The sequence below is a fragment of the Podarcis melisellensis genome (assembly GCF_964234715.1).
Source record: "Podarcis melisellensis genome assembly, chromosome: 8".
Classification (NCBI taxonomy): Eukaryota; Metazoa; Chordata; class Lepidosauria; order Squamata; family Lacertidae; genus Podarcis; species Podarcis melisellensis.
The window spans coordinates 75666976-75688679 of record NC_138540.1 but is presented as its reverse complement, the minus strand read 5'-3'; the positions used below and the strand labels follow the sequence as shown (position 1 = coordinate 75688679).

At 48.4% G+C, this 21704-nt stretch overlaps 2 protein-coding genes and 3 pseudogenes across 9 annotated transcripts in view; 4 read left to right on the top strand and 1 right to left on the bottom strand.

The window, feature by feature from the left end:
• Positions 1-21704, top strand: part of LOC309375187 (interferon-inducible GTPase 5-like) — a 205941-nt gene that overhangs the window by 121687 nt on the left and 62550 nt on the right. The window lies entirely within an intron of this gene.
• The window catches only part of LOC309375203 (interferon-inducible GTPase 5 pseudogene), an 89330-nt pseudogene that overhangs the window by 28744 nt on the left and 38882 nt on the right, over positions 1-21704 (top strand). The window lies entirely within an intron of this gene.
• LOC309375207 (interferon-inducible GTPase 5-like) overlaps positions 1-21704 on the top strand; it is a 107358-nt pseudogene that overhangs the window by 61794 nt on the left and 23860 nt on the right. The window lies entirely within an intron of this gene.
• Positions 1-21704, top strand: part of LOC309375173 (interferon-inducible GTPase 5-like) — a 48216-nt gene that overhangs the window by 3656 nt on the left and 22856 nt on the right. For 2 of the 3 annotated variants that reach the window (XM_081920732.1, XM_081920733.1), the window contains one exon: positions 1086-2383. In XM_081920732.1, the coding sequence (XP_081776858.1) occupies positions 1086-2259 (1174 nt within the window). In that variant the 3' untranslated portion in view covers positions 2260-2383. The remainder of the gene's footprint in view (positions 1-1085; positions 2384-21704) is intronic. The other variant, XM_081920734.1, reaches the window with a different exon arrangement.
• LOC309375181 (interferon-inducible GTPase 5 pseudogene) overlaps positions 1-21704 on the bottom strand; it is an 89838-nt pseudogene that overhangs the window by 57049 nt on the left and 11085 nt on the right. The gene's annotated exons all lie outside the window — the stretch shown is intronic.

Sequence of the window (21704 nt, the reverse complement as noted above, 5' to 3'; positions counted from 1 at the left end):
CTGGAGATATGCGCAGATAAACACTTCCTGAGTACCGGTGATGAGAAGACAATGGTCCATGTACTGGCATTGCCCGGAGGAAAGATTTGGCAGAGTGATTGGTCAGGATTAGGGTCTTGACACCTTGCTTGAGGGATTATGGAGGACAGGGGAGGTGTGATGGAGTCCTAGAGAAATTGAGCAAATTGGCACGTTGATTTTCTATGAATTTTATAGATTTTAGTCCCTTTTGACATTGACAATTGGAAATAAATTGATATATTGTAGCAAAGAAGAAGGTGAAGAAGACATGCCCCCCCCCTCCGTATCCCTCTCTATATTCAGGGCTCTTGGGCTCTGCTCCTGTGTGCTGGGCTGGCTGGATGCAGAGGAGTGGGGGGAGGCAGCAGTTAAGGAACCCCCAAGGGAACCCCCAGGGGAAGAATGATGGCAAATGATAATAATATTGCAGACACTGGAAAGTTTACAGAGGGCATGCCACTAATGAATGCTTCTATTATTATTATTATTTTTTAAAAAAAAATATTTATTCAAATTTTAAAGATTACAAAAAGAAAATTAGAAAAATAAAAAAATAAAATAAAAAATACAGAAAATACAATACAAAAATACAAACAGTTAGAAGAAAAAGAAAAAAACAGCTCAAACCTTTACATAACTTTCTTTCCTTTGCTTATTTCCTTGACCTCCTCACACCTCCCTTTTTTGTATACTAGTTCAATTAGACATTTCAGCAAATCCTTTCCAGCTTTGTTTTTATCCTAATAATTTATCTTAATATACTGTAATTTTACATTCTCGTCTTTCACCAATTAAAAAAAATAAATCAATTTTTACCTAATCCTTTATATCATTTCTGCTAAGACCACATTACTTCATTCCAACATCCTTCTAACATTCCTTAATTTTACAATGTTTCTGTCTTTCACTATATTCTGTCATTCATAATTCTACCTGTAAAGCTTTGTTGCTTGGCAAATGATAATAATATTGGCGACGCTGGAAATTTTACGGAGGGCATGCCACTGATGAATGCTTCTAGTTAGGCCGGTCGCTTAACATTTTCCTGCTTCCTTTCTCTGCAGCGCACCGAGATCCACAATGGTGGAAGACTTCGAGGTAGCCATTTCTCAGGGCCAATTGGCAGGTGCTGTGTCACATGTGCTGTCAAAACCACTGCACTTCTTCAACAGCACTCCGCTCCACATTGCCGTAGTAGGAGAGCCCGGCTCCGGGAAGTCCTCCTTCATCAATGCCATCCTGGGTCTTCGTGCCAATGACCCTCGTGCCGCTGCGACTGGCATACAGATGACGACTGTGCAAGTCAAGGATTACCCACACCCGACACTTACGCAAGTGATCCTTTGGGACCACCCCGGAAGGGGAACGCCAACTTTTGGGGAGGACAACTTTGAGAAGAAGGTCAATTTGAATCACTTTGATTTCTTCGTCATCGTCGGCTCCCAGCGTTTTCGCTCCACCCATTCTGACCTGGTCCGTGAGATTCAAGATATGGGCAAGGGCTTCTACTTTGTACGCACCAAAGCAGACCTGGACCTGTCGGCCGCCAAGAGACAACGGCCATCTGACTACAGTGAGAAGAAGGTCCTCTTGCACATCCAGGAGGACTGCAAAGAGTGCTTGGTAAGAGAAGGAGTGAGGGACCCACAAGTCTTCATCGTCTCCAACTGGGAAGCCGACTGCTTTGACTTCCCCCTCCTGCAGGAAACGCTGAAGAACGATCTCCTGCGGCTGAAGAGGCAAGCCTTTCTGCGCCGCTTCCCTAGCATCTGCCTGCCTATCTTAGAGAAAAAGAAAACCACTGTGAAGGAGAAGATTTGGACCAAAGGGCTTGTTTTGCTAGTCGCTCTTGGAAGCCCAGTTCCCTTCCTTCTCCCCATATTTCTGTTTAGGAAGTTCCGCTCCTGGTGCTTCCTGGACTTTGGCCTGGATGATCCATCCCTTGCAGCTCTGGCCCAGCGTGTTGGAAAGACAAGCACAGCCCTTAAAGCAGCAATGCAGTCCCTGGGAATGTTCTCTGCCATTTTATGGGTGCTGCCCGACTTGGTGGGACTCTCAGTGATGGCTTATGAATATCACCACTGGGAGCATTTCCCCATCTTTGGCTTTCTTCTGTCCGGAGGGATTTCGCTTCTTCGCACCTACTTCATGCTGCAGAAATGCATATCGGGTGCTGCTGACGACACCCAGAGGGTTCTGTCCAAAGCTCTTGAGGCAGAGGGGGAAAAGTCCATTTAGCAGCAAACAGATGTGCCATGATGACTAAGTGCTGGATATGTAGTATCTGGCGAATTAGACATGTTTCCATTTTTAAAACAACCACCTCCAAAAGACATTAAAATAATAATAATCAGATGATCAGGTTTTCCTCTTAGCACCATGCAACATCTATTTCAGAATTTTCTTTGCCTCATACACACTCAAACTGAAGGAGTGCATATAGCTAGACAGGAGCCTCTACATTTGTTAAATAGGAAGTTGAGGTAATTTTAGTCTGTTCTAGTATTTTAACTCTTGCATATCTTAAAGCACGACTGTAATTGTTTCCTGGCTTTATTGTTTTATGTCTTTGCAAACCGCTTTGAGGTTTTATTAGAATCAAGTGCTGTATAAGTTTTCATGAAATAAACTAATTGGTTAAATTAATCTCCTGGCCACCCTTACTAATCAGCTTTCAGTTTTCCATGAAAGTCTCATAAATGAGAAATATTGTGAATTATCTAGACACACAGCCCTCCTTCTTTGGCGGCCACTCGTAGCTGAGTACGGTTGTCTTCCATAAAAATGGTTTTAACACGTAAGTGACTGTGGAGGCCAGTTCTGGATCCACACGTCCTTCCACAGTGGGGACATTGGTTTGTGGGCGGGTGTTGATCACGGTGTGGATTTTCCAAGCATGCCTTCCTCTTCAAAGCCCATGGCATCATTGGTAAAGGCTTTTCTCCAACTGGAGCACTCGCAGACCGGTGTTTCCCGGTTGTAAGTGTTTATACTACATTTTTTTAGATTTGCCTTGAGACAACATGTCATCGACACAATAATAATGCATGGGGGGGGGTTGTTTATAGTGGGCCATCCAGATACCATTCCGCTCTATTAAGAGTTCTGCAACACTTCCCCAATGTCACTCGGTTATTATTGCCATCTGGAAGGTCACTCTTGCTCTGTAGTGTGACAAAAGTGGGCAACACACACACACCCATGAACATTTGTGCTATGAAAAAGTTGCATGGCTTTAGCAGAAAACTATGGACCCATGCCTATTGCAAACGAAGCAGAATGACCATCCCAAAACATTTGCAGATTCAAAGGGTATTGAAAGTGGGATCACGTATAATCACCCCAGTATGAGCTCAGATATGAATACTCAATAAAAAGGACATCTGGAAGTTCCCTACAGCCTTCCTCAAACTGATGCCTTCCAGATGTTTTGGGCTTCATTGGCCATGCTGGCTAGAGCCAAAACCTCTGAAGCATTACTTGCTTTGGGAAGGCTGAGGTGAAATACTACTATACTGTGGGGTTAGGACAGAACTAAACCACCCCACCCACAATTTACCACTCTATTCGTGGGTGACAATGGGGAGTTTCAACCATTTGTTTCATTGTGGGGGGTCAAAATGATGCAACCTGTTTGAGTGAGGGAATGGCATTTCATGTGGCATTCACTCCCTAACTCTTCAGCTCTGGCCTTCACACAAATTCATTTCGGTCTGGATAGATCAGGCCCATAGATCAATGTTAGCGCTACCCCCAGCATGATGAAATTTGAAGGACTGGCTGCTTGAGCAGGGGGCTCCACAAAGCCACCCAACCTCTATTTTATCTTCAGGATGGCTTGTTCCATGTTCTGTCACTGGGTGTTGCCATTTTCTTGGTCTAGCCCAACAGAGCTAGCTCTACTATTAGCCAGCGTGAAGCAGCTGCCTCAGGTAGCAGATGCTGAGAGTGTGTGTATTGGGGGAAGCTCAGTGGTGGCGGCTATCCCTAACCGTTCCTCTTGAGGATCCCTGCTAGCCAGTCTCATCTTTTAAGATGCCATGAGACCATTTGCATATCCTCCAACATTTCTCCGGTGAAAACAGGCACGTCCTATTCCATAATGATAATTTTACTATTTTTAGCCCCACACATTTTACTGGGTTGTCCAAGCCACTCTGGGCAGCTAGCAACAAATATAAAAACATAATAAAACATTACACAGCAGGCACGTCCAACATGTAGATTGTGATCTACCGGTAGATCACTGGCCGTCTGTGGTAGATCACTAGTAGATCACTAGCTCCCCTCAAATAAGCTCAACAACATTGACCTCAACCCCCCAAAAACAGGCCTTCCTTCTTCCTAAGAGAAGCTCAGCATCTTTAACCTGACCCCCCCCCAAAAAAGGGGGTAGATCAATGCCAGTTTTTAACTCTGTGAGTAGATCACAGTGTCTTGTGAGTTAGCCACCCCTGCTCTACAGGATTCCCTTCAGATGACTCAGGGGTCAGATAACTCCATACCCTCCAACATTTCTCCAATAAAAATAGGGACATCCTAAGGAAAAGTGGAACATTCCGGGATCAAATCAGAAACCAGGGTGGCTTCTCTAAATCAGGGACGTCCCTGGAAAATACGGTTACTTGGAGGGTCTGCCTTTGCTGTTTTTGCTTCAACAAACCGACATGGCTACCCCTTTGGAAACAGCCTGCCTAAGTCCCCTAAGGCCATTTCCCTCACGTGAGGAGAGGACAGGGCTCCATTGCCAGTGTTCTGAAGTCATTCAGTGGCTGATCCAGTTGGTTTCTGCCCATGGAATGGAGGGAGGGGCAGCGGCCATCTTGTCCTTCACCTCCAGCAACAAAACGTCTTGGGTTGACCCTGCCTCAGATAATAGATGTTGGGGACTGTGAATGTGGCGGAGACAGGGGGCCAGGAGGCTGACCCAGGAAAGGGAGCCACTGGTTTATGGGGCTGGGAGCCAGACCAGAAGGAAGAGGAGGAGGAAGAAGAAGAGTTAGGGCAGGATGAGGTGGAGGAAGAAGAAACTGTTCAGCCAAGGGATGGGCCAGTTGACTCCCCGCCTTCCCCTGCTCCGCCATCTCCTATACTGTAGCCTTATGAGGCTTTGCCCTCGGGTGGGAAAAATATTGCGCCTGGGAAAGGGAAGTGGGAGTCAACAGACACTCAAAGAATAGTTTCGGAGAAAAGGCTTTTATTTCTACCATGAACTGGTAGAAGGAGCAAGTGTGATAAATCACAAAAATCACAAAGTTCACAGTCATGTGCACAAGCATATATACCCCTTTCCAGTTCCCTCCTCCTTTCTCCTCCCTCAGGAGTCTTCTGAGCATGAACAGAAAGCTGTCTTGGGACTATTGGACTCTTCCCAGGAAAGGGGTTTCAGAGTGTTCAGATATGTTTCAATCTCTTGTTCTGGCATGGTTTCCGGACAGAAAGTAAGTTGCAATGTGGTTCTTTAGCAAGGCCAGAAGGCATCAGAAAGGCCTGAGAAACAATGGACTGTGTTCCCTACCTTTGTTGCAATCTTTTTAGTTACAGCAAGCAGAATGTTTCTGATGCTTAGCTAATGCCTTTTAGCTGCTGAGAAAAATGATTTTGAAAAGCTCTGAGAAGCTTTGAGCCTGCTTTGGTGGGGGGTGACTTCGGGCCTAGGTGAGGTCACCTGTCCTGGAGAGAGAAACTCTGATATACAGGGGTGCCTTGGTTCCCGAACAGCTTAATTGTTGAACAAATCAGCTCCTGAATTCTGCAAACCCGGAAGTAAGTTTTCCGGCTTGCGAACGTTTTTCAGAAGTTGAACGTCCGACATGGCTTCTGCTTGAGTGTAGGAGGCTCCTGCAGCCAATCGGATGCAACGCCTTGGTTTGTGAATGGTTTCGGGAATCGAACACACACCTGGAATGGATTAAGTTCAAGAACCAAGGTTCCACTCACTGTATATTTGATTGTTGTCCTTTCAAGCAACCGTTCTCTGCTGAATACATAGCAGGAATGGTTGAAATATGGGAAAGTGAGCAAAGAAAGAAACAGTCAGAATTAATTAGGTGGGGCTCCTTTTAGAGCTGGGAGGCAGCATAGAAATATTATTCCTTGATGGCTTCCTTCTCGACTTTTGCATTGTTACATTGATAGGCTGCATAAAGTGGAAGGGCTTTAAAGCTGTGGGGGTTTAGGGAATCTTAGAGGAAATAGTTTCTTTTTCAGAAAAGTTCTAACATTCTGCAGGGTGCAGAGCGACGTTAGAGCAAGAAGCTGGCTTTGCAGACCGGGCAGGCAGGCAGGACCCCAAACTCCCCACAGAGTGTTCCTAGATGGACAGCAAAGCCTTTGTCTCATTCGCCATCCTCAACCTGAGGAGATGATGCAAGGGATCATGGCGCTGCTGCACTCCAGGGTTTCTACAGCCATACGCAGAGAGGCTCACCTTCCCTTCCCCCAGCTTGTCCTCCAGCTTCCTGCAGGCTGGGGAGCTCTTGCTCTTCCCCACCCCCTCCAGACCGGGCAGGCAGGAAGCAGCTGGATCTGCAAAGCCAGCTGAGAAGCGGCTGCAGCAGGATCTTTTCCTATCCAGCCCACAGTGCCGGTGGTGGCAATTTTAATCTGAACTTTTAGACACAGTGTATTGCGATAAGAGTTCAGAAACTGTTTGCGCTAATAAAACTCCCAGTGGCAGAATTCGCCTTTTCCTATCCAGCCCACAGTGCCGGTAGTGGCAATTTTAATCTGAGTGTATTGTACACAGTGTGTACATAGTGTTTTGCGATAAGAGTTCAGAAACTGTTTCCACTAGTAAAACTCCCAGTGGCAGAATTCGCCTATCACTATGGGACTTTTGGACTCTGAGATATGATAGCCATCTTCAGATATCTCAAGGGATGCCATATGGAGTGTGGTGCAAGGTTGCTATCTCCTGCCCCAGATGGTCAGACCTGGACAAACAGCTTCAAGCTACAAATGATTTACAAGATGGAGGACCTATAGCGACTCCATTTAGCTTTCGTTTTCTCAGAAAGCACCTGTTTGAGCAGAGCTGTGTGCTGGGCAGGGGAGGGAGAGAGGACAACTTGTAAACAGGATGTAATTTCTGCTCAAATATAATAAAAACCGAAAGCTACTTTCCCCTTTCAAGGTTATGCAGGATAAAAAGTTGCAAATAATCAGCAGCAGAGCATTTAGTAAGAAATATGTGCCTGTACCAGTTTATTAGGCTTTTGTCAGACATAAGCTCAAAGTACCTTGGTGATTTTCAACTGCATGGGGGTTTTCAGTGTCTGTTTGGGGTCTCCCATCTGAAGTATGTATGTCATTTCAAGATCAAAACCGGTGATACACTGTCATGACTGCTGATCTTCAGTACACAGCTACAACAAGGCATAGCCTATCTGTGAGTTTATGCACATTCCCAGCCTATCGACCTAGACAGTGAAACCTGACAAGTCTGAGCATATGAACCAATATAACATGCCTTAGGATGCCTTTCCATTCTCAGAGGAGGGCGACCAAGATGATCAAAGCTCTGGAAACCAAGCCTTATGAGGAACCCTTGAAGGAGCTGGATTGAGAGGATACAATAGCCATCTTCAAATATCTCAAGGGTTGTCATACGGAAGAAGGAATAAGCTTGTTTTCTTCTTCTCCAAAGGGTAGGGCCTGAACTATTACAAGATTCAAATTACAAGATTGAACATGAGGAAGAAATAGTTCATTTTTTAGAAAAGTTATAATATTCTGCAGGGTGCAGAGCGGGTTTAGAGCCTGCATGACATGCTGGCTTTGCAAACCAGGCAGGCAGGAAGGACACCAAAATCTCCTCAGAGTGATCCTAGACTGACAGCAAAGCCTGTGTCTTGCGTGGCGAGGATAAATAAATATCCCGCCAGGATAAATAAAGACACGAGACACCAAATTTAAAGTTAATTGGGCGAATTAGGCCACAACTTTATTGAATTCAGGAATGAGAGGCTCCAGCCCATTTGCTTGAGACACGGGGAAGGGTTAACCTTAAATTGAAGGAGTCTCCTGCCAAGGCACGTCGACTAGGAGCTCCCCCGGGTCACCGCTCTGGGGCGTGCCTTTGGCCCACACCTCCATAGGCTTCGGACAGGGCCACGCCCCCCGGAGTCCTTTAACGGACCACCCTTCGCTCGCTGGGGGGAGGTGATGCCGTTCCTCCCCCCCCACATCCTCTTAACCCCTTCTTACCAATGCCTACCGCCACACGAGCAATCGCTCGCCGCCAATACTCTCATGCCTGAAACCAATCCCTTATCCCCTTTGCCATATCCATCAGCCAAATATCATTTCCCGCATCCGAAAGATGCACGCCATCAAACCGGTAGAGGGCCTCACCGTTGACACATATGCCCGGGTGGTCAATGACACTCCCACCCAGGGCTGCCACTCTACGCACCACCGCCCTATTTATGGCTATTGGGCACCTGCAATCTCTCCAAACCTGCCTCTCCATCCACGAGGCCCAAATAAAATAGTAATGATGTTTGGGTAAGAGGCCTTAAGTTCCTCAAAGTCACTAAAGATATGCCACATCAAGTCGACTGCCTTTCTATAAGCTAACTCTTTTCACCTAATTGGATAACTAAACATCTGGGGGACCCTCCGCTGCCGCTCTGGCCCTAATAGTGGGCAACATTTCGGCCCAGCGCATTCCCCTTCGAGAGATCCAAGATATATTGATGTAGCTAAGGTGCGGCCCGAGACCAGAATTGATGGTGCGGACCCTGGCCCAATGCACCATGCTGTGCCCGATTATCCAGATGCGCGCCCTCATAGCTCCTGCACCCTAGGTCCCCGTTAACGGCATAGTTTCTATCCCAGTGGATGGTGCAGGGCCTATACTCCAAATATGCATCACAACGTCACCTGAAAGCAAAAGAAGGTAACAAAGCCAGGTCAGGTATACTGTGAACAATCCACAAGGTCTTACGAATACAGTGGTGCCTCGCAAGACGAAATTAATTCGTTCCGCAAGTCTTTTCGTCTTGCGAGTTTTTCGTCTTGCGAAGCACGGTTTCCAATAGGAATGCATTAAAAATCAATTAATGCGTTCCTATGGAAACCGCCTTCAGACCAGGTCCGGGGACAGTCTGTCCCCCGACCTCTTCTGAAGGCCGGTGGGGGGCGAAAGTCTTTGCTCCCCCCTGCCTTCCCGGGACAGCGGAGACTTCTCCGCTGTCCCGGGGCGGTCTTAAAATGCTAGCGGGCGGCAGCGAAGGCTTCGCTGCCGTCCCCCAGCATTTTAAAAGCCCCCGGGGCGATTTTAAAATGCTGGCGGGCAGCAGCGCTGCCGCCCGCCAGCATTTTAAGATCACCCCAGACAGCGGAGAGGTCCTCCGCTGTCCCGGGGTTTTTAAAATGCTGGTGGGCGGCAGCGAAGGCTTCGCGGGCAGCAGCGCTGCCGCCCGCCAGCATTTTAAGATCACCCCAGACAGCGGAGAAGTCCTCCGCTGTCCCGGGGTTTTTAAAATGCTGCTGGGCGGCAGCGAAGGCTTCGCGGACAGCAGCGCTGCCGCCCGCCAGCATTTTAAGATCACCCCAGACAGCGGAGACTTCTCCGCTCCCGGGGCGATTTTAAAATGCTGGCGGGCGGCAGCAAAGGCTTCAGCATTTTAAAAACCCCGGGACAGCGGAAGACTTCTCCGCTGTCTGGGGTGATCTTAAAATGCTGGCGGGCGGCAGCGCTGCTGCCCGCCAGCATTTTAAAATCGCCCCGGGACAGCGGAGGAATTATTTAAAAGCCCCCGGGAAGGCAGGCAGGGGGGACAAAGATTTCACCCCCCACCGGCCTTCAGAAGAGGTCCTGGACCTCTTCTGAAGGCGGGCGGGGGCAAAAGTCTTTGCTCCCCCCTGCCTGCCTTCCCGGGAGAGCGGAGAAACGCAGCGCTGCGTTTCTCCGCTCTCCCGGAAGGCAGGCAGGGGGGAGCAAAGACTTTTGCCCCCGCCCGCCTTCAGGAGAGGTCCAGGACCTCTTCTGAAGGCCGGTGGGGGGCGAAAGTCTTTACTCCCCCCCCCCGCCGCCTGCCTTCAAAAGCCGTCCGGGAAAGCGGAGAAAGCGCTGCGTTTCTCCGCTCTCCCGGAAGGCAGGCAGGGGGGAGCAAAGACTTTTGCCCCCGCCCGCCTTCAGAAGAGGTCCTGGACCTCTTCTGAAGGCGGGCAGGGGGCAAAAGTCTTTGCTCCCCCCTGCCTGCCTTCAAAAGCCATTCGGGATAGCGGGAAGCGCTTCCCTGCTATCCCGGACTGCTTTTAAAATGCTGGCGGTGGGGAGCAAAGCCTTTCGGCCCCCGCCGGCCTTCCTGGACCTCTTCTGAAGGCCGGAGGGGGGGGAAGGCTTTGCTCCCCACCGCTAGCATTTAAAAGAGGTCCCCGGAGATTTCCCTATGGGCTTTCTTCTTGCGAAGCAAGCCCATAGGGAAATTCGTTTTGCGAAGCGCCTCCAAAACGGAAAAACCCTTTCGTCTAGCGGGTTTTTCGTCTTGCGAGGCGTTCGTCTTGTGGGGCACCACTGTATATCCCTTATATGCATCAGACTTCCCTTAATGCATCACACTTCCACTGCCCCCCAAGTCCTTCATCCTTTCAGATGAGAGTCCCAAATGCACTGCTGTGGTGGCGGCCCCAATCCTAAAGGAGTTAACCGTGAATTCAGCTGAGGGTAAACCGCAGGCAGCAATCGCCCCTCACATAACGCGCATGGACTGATGCCGTGCAAGGCCGGAGCCATCCCAATGTTTGAGGAATGGACCTGTGACGGTTGGTCTCACGTACATGAATTGTTTAGTGTCCTTTACTGCTGATCGGTTTTGGAACATTGGACATGCAGGACTAAATTGGATCTGAACAAGGTCAGGTCTCTCAAACTACCTCGGGCAGCGGAATCTGGTTGGCCCTTACAAACCACTTCGCATAGCGCCAAAGGCAATGGAGTATGCAGCTGTAAATAACTGGGCCTTGTCCTCGGACCAATAGATACTTCTTAATTTTTTTTATTTTTTATTTTTATTTTTTTATGTTTTTATTATTATTATTATTTTACTTTTATTTATTTATTTATTTAAGAATTGGCGTAGAATGTCATAAGTTAAGGGCCTTCTTCCATCACTTTTAGGAGGCTGCAGCCTGCGCCAGCCCTACAGTGCCCTTCACACTAAGAAGGCCACACCAGGGTCTCTGGATTAAACAACCTTACAGAAAAGGAGATTGCCGCCTACTGGATGTTTAAGAGTCTTTGCTGCACGACCCAACACCCTCCAATGTACCACGTATTGCAGAGCTTCAGCCTTGGTAGGAGGTGTGTCAAGCCTAGGATTTTTTAATTTGCCTTGAGGTGTGTCAAGCCTAGTTTTTTGTTGTTGTTGCTTGTTTGTTTGTTTTGTTTGTTTTTTACTATTATTATAATTATTATATTATAAATTTGCCTTGAAACTCCATAAAGTCCACCCAAGCCTTTTTATAAGCTCTAAGCATGGGCGGGGCTCCTGAAGCTAATACTCCCTTCAGGACATCACGTTCCCAAGGCTCCAAAGGTGCTCCTGGAATGGCTGTGGCAAATTGTTGTGCCTGTGCATCCGTAATGCCCTTGATAACCCCAGGGTAAATTTGGTAGAGAAATAGATGTTTAATTCTAAGCACAAAAGGACAAAGGTCTGGGACAGATTTGCCACTCTAGGAGAGTGCGAAAATTGTTTAGACTGGACACTGCCAACTGTTTGATTGTCGGTCCAGAAGCATACCTGGTGATTCCTGAACTCTTCAGCCCGCAAATGCCCCTGTACTTTTCCATGCACTAACCTTCAGGTCCGACTTGACCACTTTAGAGAGGCGCACTCAGTGTTGCGGAGCGTGCAGTCCCGCTGACAGCTTAGCCAATCACCCGCAAAAGGGGCGGCCAGGGGACACTACCCAGCATGCAACATTGAGGTGACCGAAGCGTGACTTTACGCTGGCCAAGGCTGACCTTCTTGAGGGGAAGAAGTTGCAGGATTAATTTTTAAGTGCTGCTAGCCTCTCCCTTGGTAGGTGGGATGTCTGTGCAATTGTGTCCAATTCAATTCCCAAAATAGGTTATGGTCAAAACTGGACCCTCCATTTTGTCCGCCACCAAAGGTACCCCAAGCTCCTCAGGTGAAAGCCTCTAAAGTAGAAACGCAATCAGGGCTATTACTAATGATGGGGGAGAAGAGTTATCGAGGTAATGGGTCACCCCTTCAGAACCAGTTCTAAAGCGAAGAGCCCAGTCCAAAATTGCACTAAATGACTCAAAGGCTGCACAAGCTACTGAGCACCCTATCGGCATAGATTTGTCTATGGAATAAGCCCCCTCAAATCTAAAAACCTTGCCATAGAAATTCCTCAGGGTGAATTGGCAGGAGACGGAAAGTCAACTCAATGTCGCAATTAGCCAAGAGCGCGCCCCTGCTGAACCTGCGCATACGCTTTATAGCCTGATCAAAGGAGGCATATTTCACAGAATAAGGCTTCTGTGGTATTGCATCATTGACTGAGCCACCTCTAGGGTAGGGTAGGTTATGGATCATAGGATACTCTCCTGGAGTCTATGGGGGGGGGGACAATGCCTAAAGGTGAAATGAGTAAACCCACTATAGGTGGCTCCCTGAAGGGGCCGGGCACCCTCCCGGCCAGAAATTTCTTTCAATTTCTTTTTTGCAATAGCTGGCATTTCCCAAACTGGTTTGGGGGGGGGGGTTCCCTGAGTTAGGGGGTAATGAAACAAGGATCTTGAAGCCATAAGAGAAACTCTTTCCCAGGGTACTTTGCTGCCTCTATTTTAAGGTATTTATCGATAAGGGTTCTAAGAGGTGAGAGCTTAACAGAAGAGAACATCACAGTCAAGGGCCAAATTCATACCAGTTTGTGGGTGTTCTTTTTGGCGGGTCTGTGAGCTTTTCAAGACCCCTGGTTGAGATGTTGGTTTCTGCTTCCTTCACTGAGCAGCGAAGTGCTTGTCACAAGACAATGTTTACATTCCACAGTCAGAGTTACTGTTGGTTTTTCTCACGGGAAAGGGAGACTGGATGTGACGTACACTGGTTTCCTGTTTTCACTGTTCTTTGCAGTTCAGTGAGTTTCTCTCCATGCTTTAGAGGAGAGAGGATGCCTTTCTCTGCTCCGGCAGAGGCAAGATGCCTTTCTGTAACTTACCAGCTTTGAAGTGTAAATAAAGTAATATAGAGCATGTTGGCACGTACTTTTCATCATTCCGCTGTGCACGGGACACTGCTTATCACTAACATTTGGTTCCGGGCCCAGAAAAACGCAGTGTTTTGAGAATGGACTCCAGAAGTCGGGCTCCTGGCAAAGGAACAAAGGAGCAAAGAATTGGAGTGCCGGCAAAGGACTGGAATGCAGAGGGACGGATCGGACGCTATCTCTGCGCGTCAAAATGATTGATGAGGTATGTGCTACTGCTCCGGGCAGCCTGCCAGCTTCTAATTAATGGCTCTATGGCTGGACTTTGACCTTTTATAGCCGGTTTTGCCGTGGCACAGGCAAATGGCTCAAAGGAACAATTTCCTATGCTGGGGGAAATCGAAAGTAACTGTTAAAAGTGCTCTTGGAGTAAAGCAGCTGCAGAAAATAGTGACGCAGCATGAATTTAAGGCAGCATAGAGAAAGGGCTTTAGAACTTTCACTTTTGAACTTGCCTTTGGAATGAGGTTTGAAGCAGCTGCAGATAAGCAAAGTGGCACAGGCTCACAAGCAGAGGCTGTTTTGAATTTGCTTTTGGATTGAAGCAGCTGTACACAGACGCAGCATGTATAAAGCAGCTTGATTTAAAGCAGCAGAGATGACGCAGAAGGCTAATGCCAGAGTCATGATGGCTAGCTGCAGAAGGCTGGATGAGGCAAGTGGGGAATTTGATGCCAATCAGCCAAATGCTCTACTCACAGTAGCCTGTGATACTGCCGTGATTCAGAATGAAGCAGATCACCGGGGTGCTGGCTGCATGGGCAATGGGGAGACTTCACAGACGTCATCCCATAGTGCAGTGGAACCACCAGATGGCGCCAAAGCTTTGAAGGCAGTGAAATGCTACTCGTGTGGACGTCTAGGCCATATGAAAAGGGAATGCAAATATCCCAGGGCCAAGACAGAGCAGCGCAGCGAAAGCTCATCGCGTGGAAAAGGCCAGAGCAAAGGCAAAGGTCCGGTGTCCAGGACAACGCAGCACAAGGCAATGGTCTCACGCTTCACTCCAAAGGTTGCAGAGGTCCAGAAGACGTCTAGATCTTTCTTTGTTGTTGATTCGGCTGCAACGCATCACATGTGCAACGATAAGCGACTGTTTGTGTCTTTTACACCGCAGGAAGGTGCGATTCACCAGGCGGACTACCACACAATCCCCAGTAAAGGCTACGGAACTGTTGTTCTTCACAGTTTGGACTTATCGATACAGGATGTGCTTTATGTGCCAGATGCCAAACATAATCTGCTCAGCGTTGGACAGCTGAATGAGCGGAAAATTGACGTTTCCTTTAAGAACAAAAGGTGCATCATCACAAAGAAAAATGATTACGTGTTGTATGCTGAATTTGTTGGTCGTTTGTATGTTTTGTATTATGATGATGTTGTGCAGGATGACACTTGTTGCATTGCAGGTTCTAACAAAAATTTGCATGCAGAATGTATTCATGATTTTCACAGGAAATTTGGTCATTTGCATTTTGAGGCAGTATCTAAAATGCCTGCCTTGGTTGAAGGTATGACTATTAAACCCTGCAGGTACCACATGAAGTGCAAGGCATGCGCAGCAAACAAGGTGAAAGTGGCTGCGAAAGGTAAGGTGTCTAGTAGGCAAGCTACAGAACCATACCAGGTTGTTCATGCTGATTTGGTTGGACCACTAGCGCCCTCTTTGGGTGGAAATAGGTACTTCATGGTTCTCATTGATGCATTTTCCAGGTATATTTATGTGTACAATCTCAAGCAGAAATCAGAGGCTTTTCCTAGGTTCAAGGAATTCTGTGCTTGGTTGGAAAATGTGCATGGTAAGAAGATAAAGATTCTTTTCAGTGATCGCGGGGGAGAATTCACTTCTCAGCAGTTTGAAGCTTTTCTGACTGAGAAAGGAATTCAACATGATTTGTCTAGTCCTCGCTCGCCATGGCAGAATGGACTTGCGGAACGAGCAAATCAGACATTGCTTCAAGGGTTAAAAACCTTGCTGCATGATGCAAATCTTCCAGAGAGTTATTGGGCCGAAGCTCTCTCGTGTTTTGTTTACAGTTATAATCGCAGGTTATCTTCAGCGATTGGTTGTACCCCCTATGAGAAGATGTTTGGCAAGAAGCCATACATCAAACACATGAAAATTTTTGGTTCTGACATGTGGGTTCACTCACCACAAAACTCCAAGTTAGACAAGCGTGGATTGCATGGTATCTTTCTAGGTTATCAGAAAGGGTCTTACAGAATAATGATGACTGACTCTAAGGAAATTAAGCTCACAAGAAGTGTTGAGTACAATGCCAAGTGGGGGGAGAATGTGGGAATTTTCCAATGTTATCCTGATGACAGTGATGAGACTGAGGATAGTCAAAAGCAACCGCAACAACCCACGCCCACTGATGAAGGTTCTGATTCTGAGTCTGAAACTGAATCGGGTGATTCAGAGGATTTCAAGAGTGCGAAAGCCTCTATGCGACCCTCTGAAAGCTCTGATCAAGAATTGGAGGAACCATTGTTCACAATAGGTCATTTTTCTCCTAAGAAGGAAGAGGAAAGTGTTGAGGACTTAAGGCTAATTCGCAGGTCACAGAGAGCCACAAAAGGCAGACCTCCAAAGAGATTTGCTGATGAGTTTGCTAAGATAGCAGTAACAGCTGTTAAAAGCTCCAAGAAGGTATTTGAACCTTCAGGTTTCCAAGAAATCCAGGATTTGGATTCAAAGGAAGCTGAGCCATGGTTAAATGCCATGAAGGCTGAGCTTGATTCCTTGGAAAGGAACAAAACATGGGAGCTTGTTCCAGTAGTTCCAGGAATGAAACTGCTTGGAAGCAAATGGGTCTTCAAAGCGAAGACTGATCAAAATGGCAAGATAGTCAGACACAAAGCCAGACTGGTAGCCAGAGGTTTTGCACAGGTACCAGGTGAAGATTATCACGAGACCTACTCACCCACAGTGAGGTATGAGAGCATTAGGCTTATGCTCAAGCTAGCTGCAGAAGAAAATCTACACATTAGTCACCATGATGTGAATACAGCTTTTCTGTACGGATCTCTAGATGAATCACTTTATATGCTTCCACCTGATGGCGTACAGGTAAAACAGGGATTTGTTTGTGCTCTGAAGAAGTCCCTTTATGGTCTCAAACAAAGTGCACGGTGTTGGCACACAAAACTCACTGAAGTATTGTTTTCTCTAGGTTTTAAGCAAGGGAAAGCTGATCCATGTGTATTTGTCAAAGAGGAGGGGCAAAAGAAACTGTATTGTTTGTTTTATGTTGATGATCTTTTATTCTTTTGGGAAGATGTCACAATGTACAATAACGCCCTAGCTCAACTGAAAGAGCACTTTGACATGAAAGATCTTGGTGAGGTAAACAACTACCTATCTCTGGAAATAGAGAGAGATCAAGATGGTAACATTCTAGTACACCAGTCACGGAAAATTGCTGATGTGTTAAGCAAACTAAACCTGATGGATGCTAACCCTGTGGACACACCGATGATAACAGGTTATCAGGTAGATGACACTGAAGAAGCATTTTCTGACACTACACTGTACAGAAGTGTGCTAGGCAAGTTAAACTTCATTGCCAGATGTTCAAGACCAGACATTGCTGTTAGCTGTAATTTGCTAAGCAGACAAGTCAACAATCCTACTGTTAAGGATTGGAAAGTGTCAGGGAACTGCCATCTAAAGCGCCGGGGGCGCAAAGGCTCACTGAGGTTGAGAGAGGAGTAGCAGCGGAAGAGGGAACCAGTAGAGGGCGAGCAAGAACTCCAAGGGAAAGTGAGTCGGAGGGATGGCTCAGAGACGCTTCCAGCGAAAACAGTGGGGAGGTCTCAGGACCTCCTATAGGGACACCCACACCTCGCCGGAAACTGTCACGCCGAGAGGCCAGACGACGTGTTTCCGTTAAAGAGCTTTTATGTTGGAAACGATTCCGAAAGCAGCCACTTTCGGATTCTACTAGTGATTGACGCAGCCATGCTGGAGGGGCTCCGTCACAGGCAGAGGTTTGAAAACCTGATCAAACTCTGAGGGACTTGCATTTTACGCACAAGCAGCTCATCGTCCCATCACAGCAATCCGAAAGTCACCGAAAGCCAGCTTGTGCAGGGAGAAGCATCATGAGCAACCCAGCCGGAACCGGAGGAGCAGGAGCAGCTGGAGGGGGTCCAAGCCTGGAAGAAAGGTACAGGGCGTTGGAGATCCAGTTGGCGCTGCAAACGGCGAGGCTTGAGGAGAGGAGGGCTCAGGATGCAGAAAAGGGAAAGGAGAAAACCACCCCGCTCGCCAGAAAGGTGCCAGGATTGGTGCAGAAATTCGGGGGGGATCCCAGGAACTATCATGCCTTTAGAACAGAGATGCAATACGCTCTAAACTTGCAGTTTGATGACTTCCCCGACGAGGAATCGCGAGTGGCTTTTGTGATTGGCCATCTCGAATCCGGGGCGAAGGATTGGGTTAGACCCCTGATGGCAGCGAATAATGAGATCCTAAAGGACACGAGGAAGTTTTTTCGTGCCATGGACCTGATGTTTTCCAGCGATATTGAGCAGGGGGTGGTGCGAAGGCAGTTAATGGCTTGCCAGCAAGGAAGCAGATCTGTCCGTGAGTACTGGACTGAGTTTACTATGCTGATTCATAAATTGGGGTGGGACCTATCGGCGGAGCCCATCCAAATGCTTTTCGAAGAGGGGCTTTCTTCAACCGTCAAAGATGAGCTTTCCCGGGGGCCCAGGGCGGAGTCTATGGATCAGTTAACCAAATCTGCGCTGTGCATAGGAGCGCGCCAGGAGGCGAGGGCTTTGGAAAAGCGGGAAGGGAAAGGAGACCGTTGGAGGGAGTTCCGCATTCCAGACATTCCAGAGCCACCTTTCCCGCCGGCAGAGCCGATGGAAGTTGGAACAGCGCGGGCGCGCGCAGTTTCAAATCCCAGTGAAGGGCGGAAGAAGGAGGGAAGGAGCGCCAAGAGATGTTATCTCTGCCAACAGCCAGGGCACTTTGCCAGAGTCTGCCCACAAAGAAAGGAATGGCAAGGGATGGCAGGAGCTGTTGGGGGAAAGGAAGAGGAAGGCAAGGAGCAAGTAAAAGCCAACGCCTGGCTGCCACCGTCGGGGCACAGCAGCCAGGCCAAAGAGCAGTGAAAGTGCCCATGCCGGAACCTCCCAGACCCGCTTTAGTGATAGAGGTGTTACTAGAACTGCCAAACGGACACCCACTAAAGATCAAGGCGCTTTTGGATTCAGGCAGCTCCTGTAATTTCATGAGTAAGGAGTTTGCAGCTGAGCACCAGATACAGACCATCCCTTTAAGTAACCCCTTGCAGGTGACTACGATTGACGGCAGAGAGCTGTTGGGGGGAGAAGTTAGCCAACAGACTGTCCCGATGATAATGAGGGTGGCAAGGCACACCGAACAGATAGCGTTTAATGTGGCCATCCTGGGAGGAGCGCCCATCATTTTGGGGATGAGCTGGCTGGCGCTACACGATCCGCTAGTGGGCTGGCATCAGAGGGTGGTCTCCTTTGGGTCAGCGCATTGCCTAGAACACTGCAAGGAGGGGAAGGTTTCGGGAGGAGACAGAGTCACCCTAGCCGGGATGGAAGTAATGGACAAAGGGAAGGTGCCCCCGCAATACGCAGATCTGAGCAACGTATTCAGCGAAAGGGAAGCAGACAAACTGCCACCGCATAGACCCTTTGACTGTCAAATCAACCTACTCCCAGGGGCCCAACTCCCAGTAGGCAAGCTGTACGCCATGTCAGACAGGGAGATGCAGGAGCTGAGGGAGTTCATTGACAAAAACCTGAAGCGAGGTTTCATCAGAGAGTCCCGAGCGGTGGGGGGCAGCCCAGTGTTTTTTGTGGACAAAAAGAACACAGACAAACCGAGACTGGTGTGTGACTTTAGGGCCCTCAATGCAGTGTCGGAGCCCCTGGCTTTCCCTATGCCCCGAATTGATGACATTTTGACCAGAGTAAGGAAGGGAAAGATTTTTACAAAGCTGGACCTGCGGGGGGCGTACAATCTGATACGCATAAGGAAGGGAGATGAATGGAAGACCACCATGTTTACCCCTTTGGGAGCCTTTGAATACCTCGTTATGCCCTTCGGTCTACAAGGGGGCTCCGCGTGTTTTCAAGCTTTTATAAACCACGTTCTGGGACCTTTGCTCTACAAGAATTGTGTGGCCTTTTTAGACGACGTGTTGGTGTATTCGGAAGATGAGGAACAGCATGTGAGGGACGTTCGAGAAGTGTTGGGCAGGCTGCAAGCCAACCAGCTGTGGGTGAAACTGGAGAAGTGCCAGTTTCATACCAAGGAGGTGGAATTCCTGGGGTACCGCTTGTCAGACAAGGGATTGGCCATGGATCCAGGCAAGGTCCAAGCGGTACTGGAATGGAAGACACCGAAGACCAAGAAGGACGTGCAAAGATTCTTGGGGTTTGGGAACTTTTATCGGAAGTTCATCAAGAACTTTGCCCACTTGACGGCGCCCATCACCGACTGCCTCAGCAGCAAGAAGAAATTTGTTTGGACGGTAGAGGCGGATCGAGCCTTTGAAGAACTGAAAAGGGCTTTCGCCTCGGAAGAACAACTTCTGCATGTGGATTTACGAAAACCCATGAGAGTGGAAACCGATGCATCCGACCGGGCGGTAGGGGCGGTCCTTCTTCAACCGGGGAGGAGTGCGTCGGAGTGGAGACCGTGTGCCTTCTTCTCGCGGAAGCTGAATAAATCCGAGAGGAATTACACGGTGTATGACAGGGAACTACTTGCCATTCACGAAGCATTCCGGAGGTGGAGACATTTATTAATTGGGGCACAACACAAGGTGCAAGTGTGCACCGACCACAAGAATTTAGAGTATTGGAGAACAGCTCGAGTGCTCAACCAACGACAAGTGAGATGGGCACAGGAATTCTCCAAATTCAACTTTGAAATTTGTTATGTGCCAGGCCCAGAAAACGTCAGGGCGGACGCGCTCTCACGCAAACCAGAGTATTGGGAAGGGGAGGGGGTGATCGAAGAGAGACATGTCATCCCTGAGGACCGCTGGGTGTGTGGGGCGGCGCTGGTGGGGCAACGAGAACTGGTAGAGGAAACGGAAAATGATGAATATGCCCAGGATAAGCTCAGAGGTCTCAGGGGGGAGGGCGAGAGCCCCGGAGGTTTTGAGGAAAGAAATGGGGCATTGTATTACAAAGGGGCACTGTATATACCCGAAGGTGAATTGAGGGGGAGAGTACTCAAGCAGTTGCATGATAGCCCCACGGCGGGACATTTTGGACAACACAAGACCATGTGGTTGGTTACCAGGGAATTTTGGTGGCCTAAGGTGAGGGAAGATGTAAGGGAGTATGTAAGAGGGTGTGACCAATGTCAGCGAGCCAAAGGGGAAAGAAGGGCGCCGGCAGGGTTATTAGAACCATTACCCACACCAGAACGGCCTTGGGAAGCGATATCAATAGATTTTATGACGGATCTGCCAAAGTCCAAGGGGAAAACAGCCATCATGGTAGTAGTAGACCTGTTAACTAAGATGTGCCACTTTGTAGCATGCTCACATGCAGTCACAGCGGAAGAAACAGCGAAGTTGTTTGTAGAACACATCTTTAGGTTGCACGGGGCTCCCTTGAGGGTGATCTCAGATCGCGGCAAACAATTTACTTCCAGGTTCTGGAGGAAGCTCATGAGCTTGCTGCACGTGGAAGTCAATTTTTCAACTGCCCGGCACCCTGAAACCAACGGGCAGGCGGAAAGAGCAAATGGCATTCTTCAACAATATCTGAGGTGTTATGTCAATGACAGAGAGAACGATTGGGTCGAAAAGTTGGCGTTGGCAGAATTTGCCTACAATAATGCGGAGAATGTGTCCACAGGGATGAGTCCCTTTTTGGCTAATTACGGGTGTCACCCCAGGGCATTTCCAGGGGAAGGAGGGGAGAGATGGAGCGTCCCAGCGGCTGAACATTTTGTAGAAGAGATGGAAGCGATCCATCATCAGCTCCAGCTCAACTTAGAAAGGGCTAAGGCACAATATAAGAAGCAGGCAGACAAGAACAGAAGGGAAGGTGAAACCATAAGGGTGGGGGATCAAGTGTGGTTGTCAACCCAAGGGTTGCCGTTCAAAGGGGGTTGTAAGAAATTGAGGCCCAGAAGATTGGGACCCTTTGAGGTCATTCAGCAGGTCAACCCGGTAGCTTTCAAACTCCGATTACCCAACCACATGAAATTGCACCCAGTGTTCCACAGGTCGTTACTGTCACCATACAGGGGGGGACGTGAAGGGGAGTACGTCAGGGGACCAGCCTTGGAAGAGAGGGAACGCCGCAACCATGTAGCGGAAATCCTCGATTCCAGGTGGAAGGGAAATCAGGTGGAGTATTTGGTGGCGTGGGAAGGGGAACCGGAGTCAGAAAACACCTGGGTGAATGCAGAGGAAGTCAATGACGAGGTTTTAACAGAA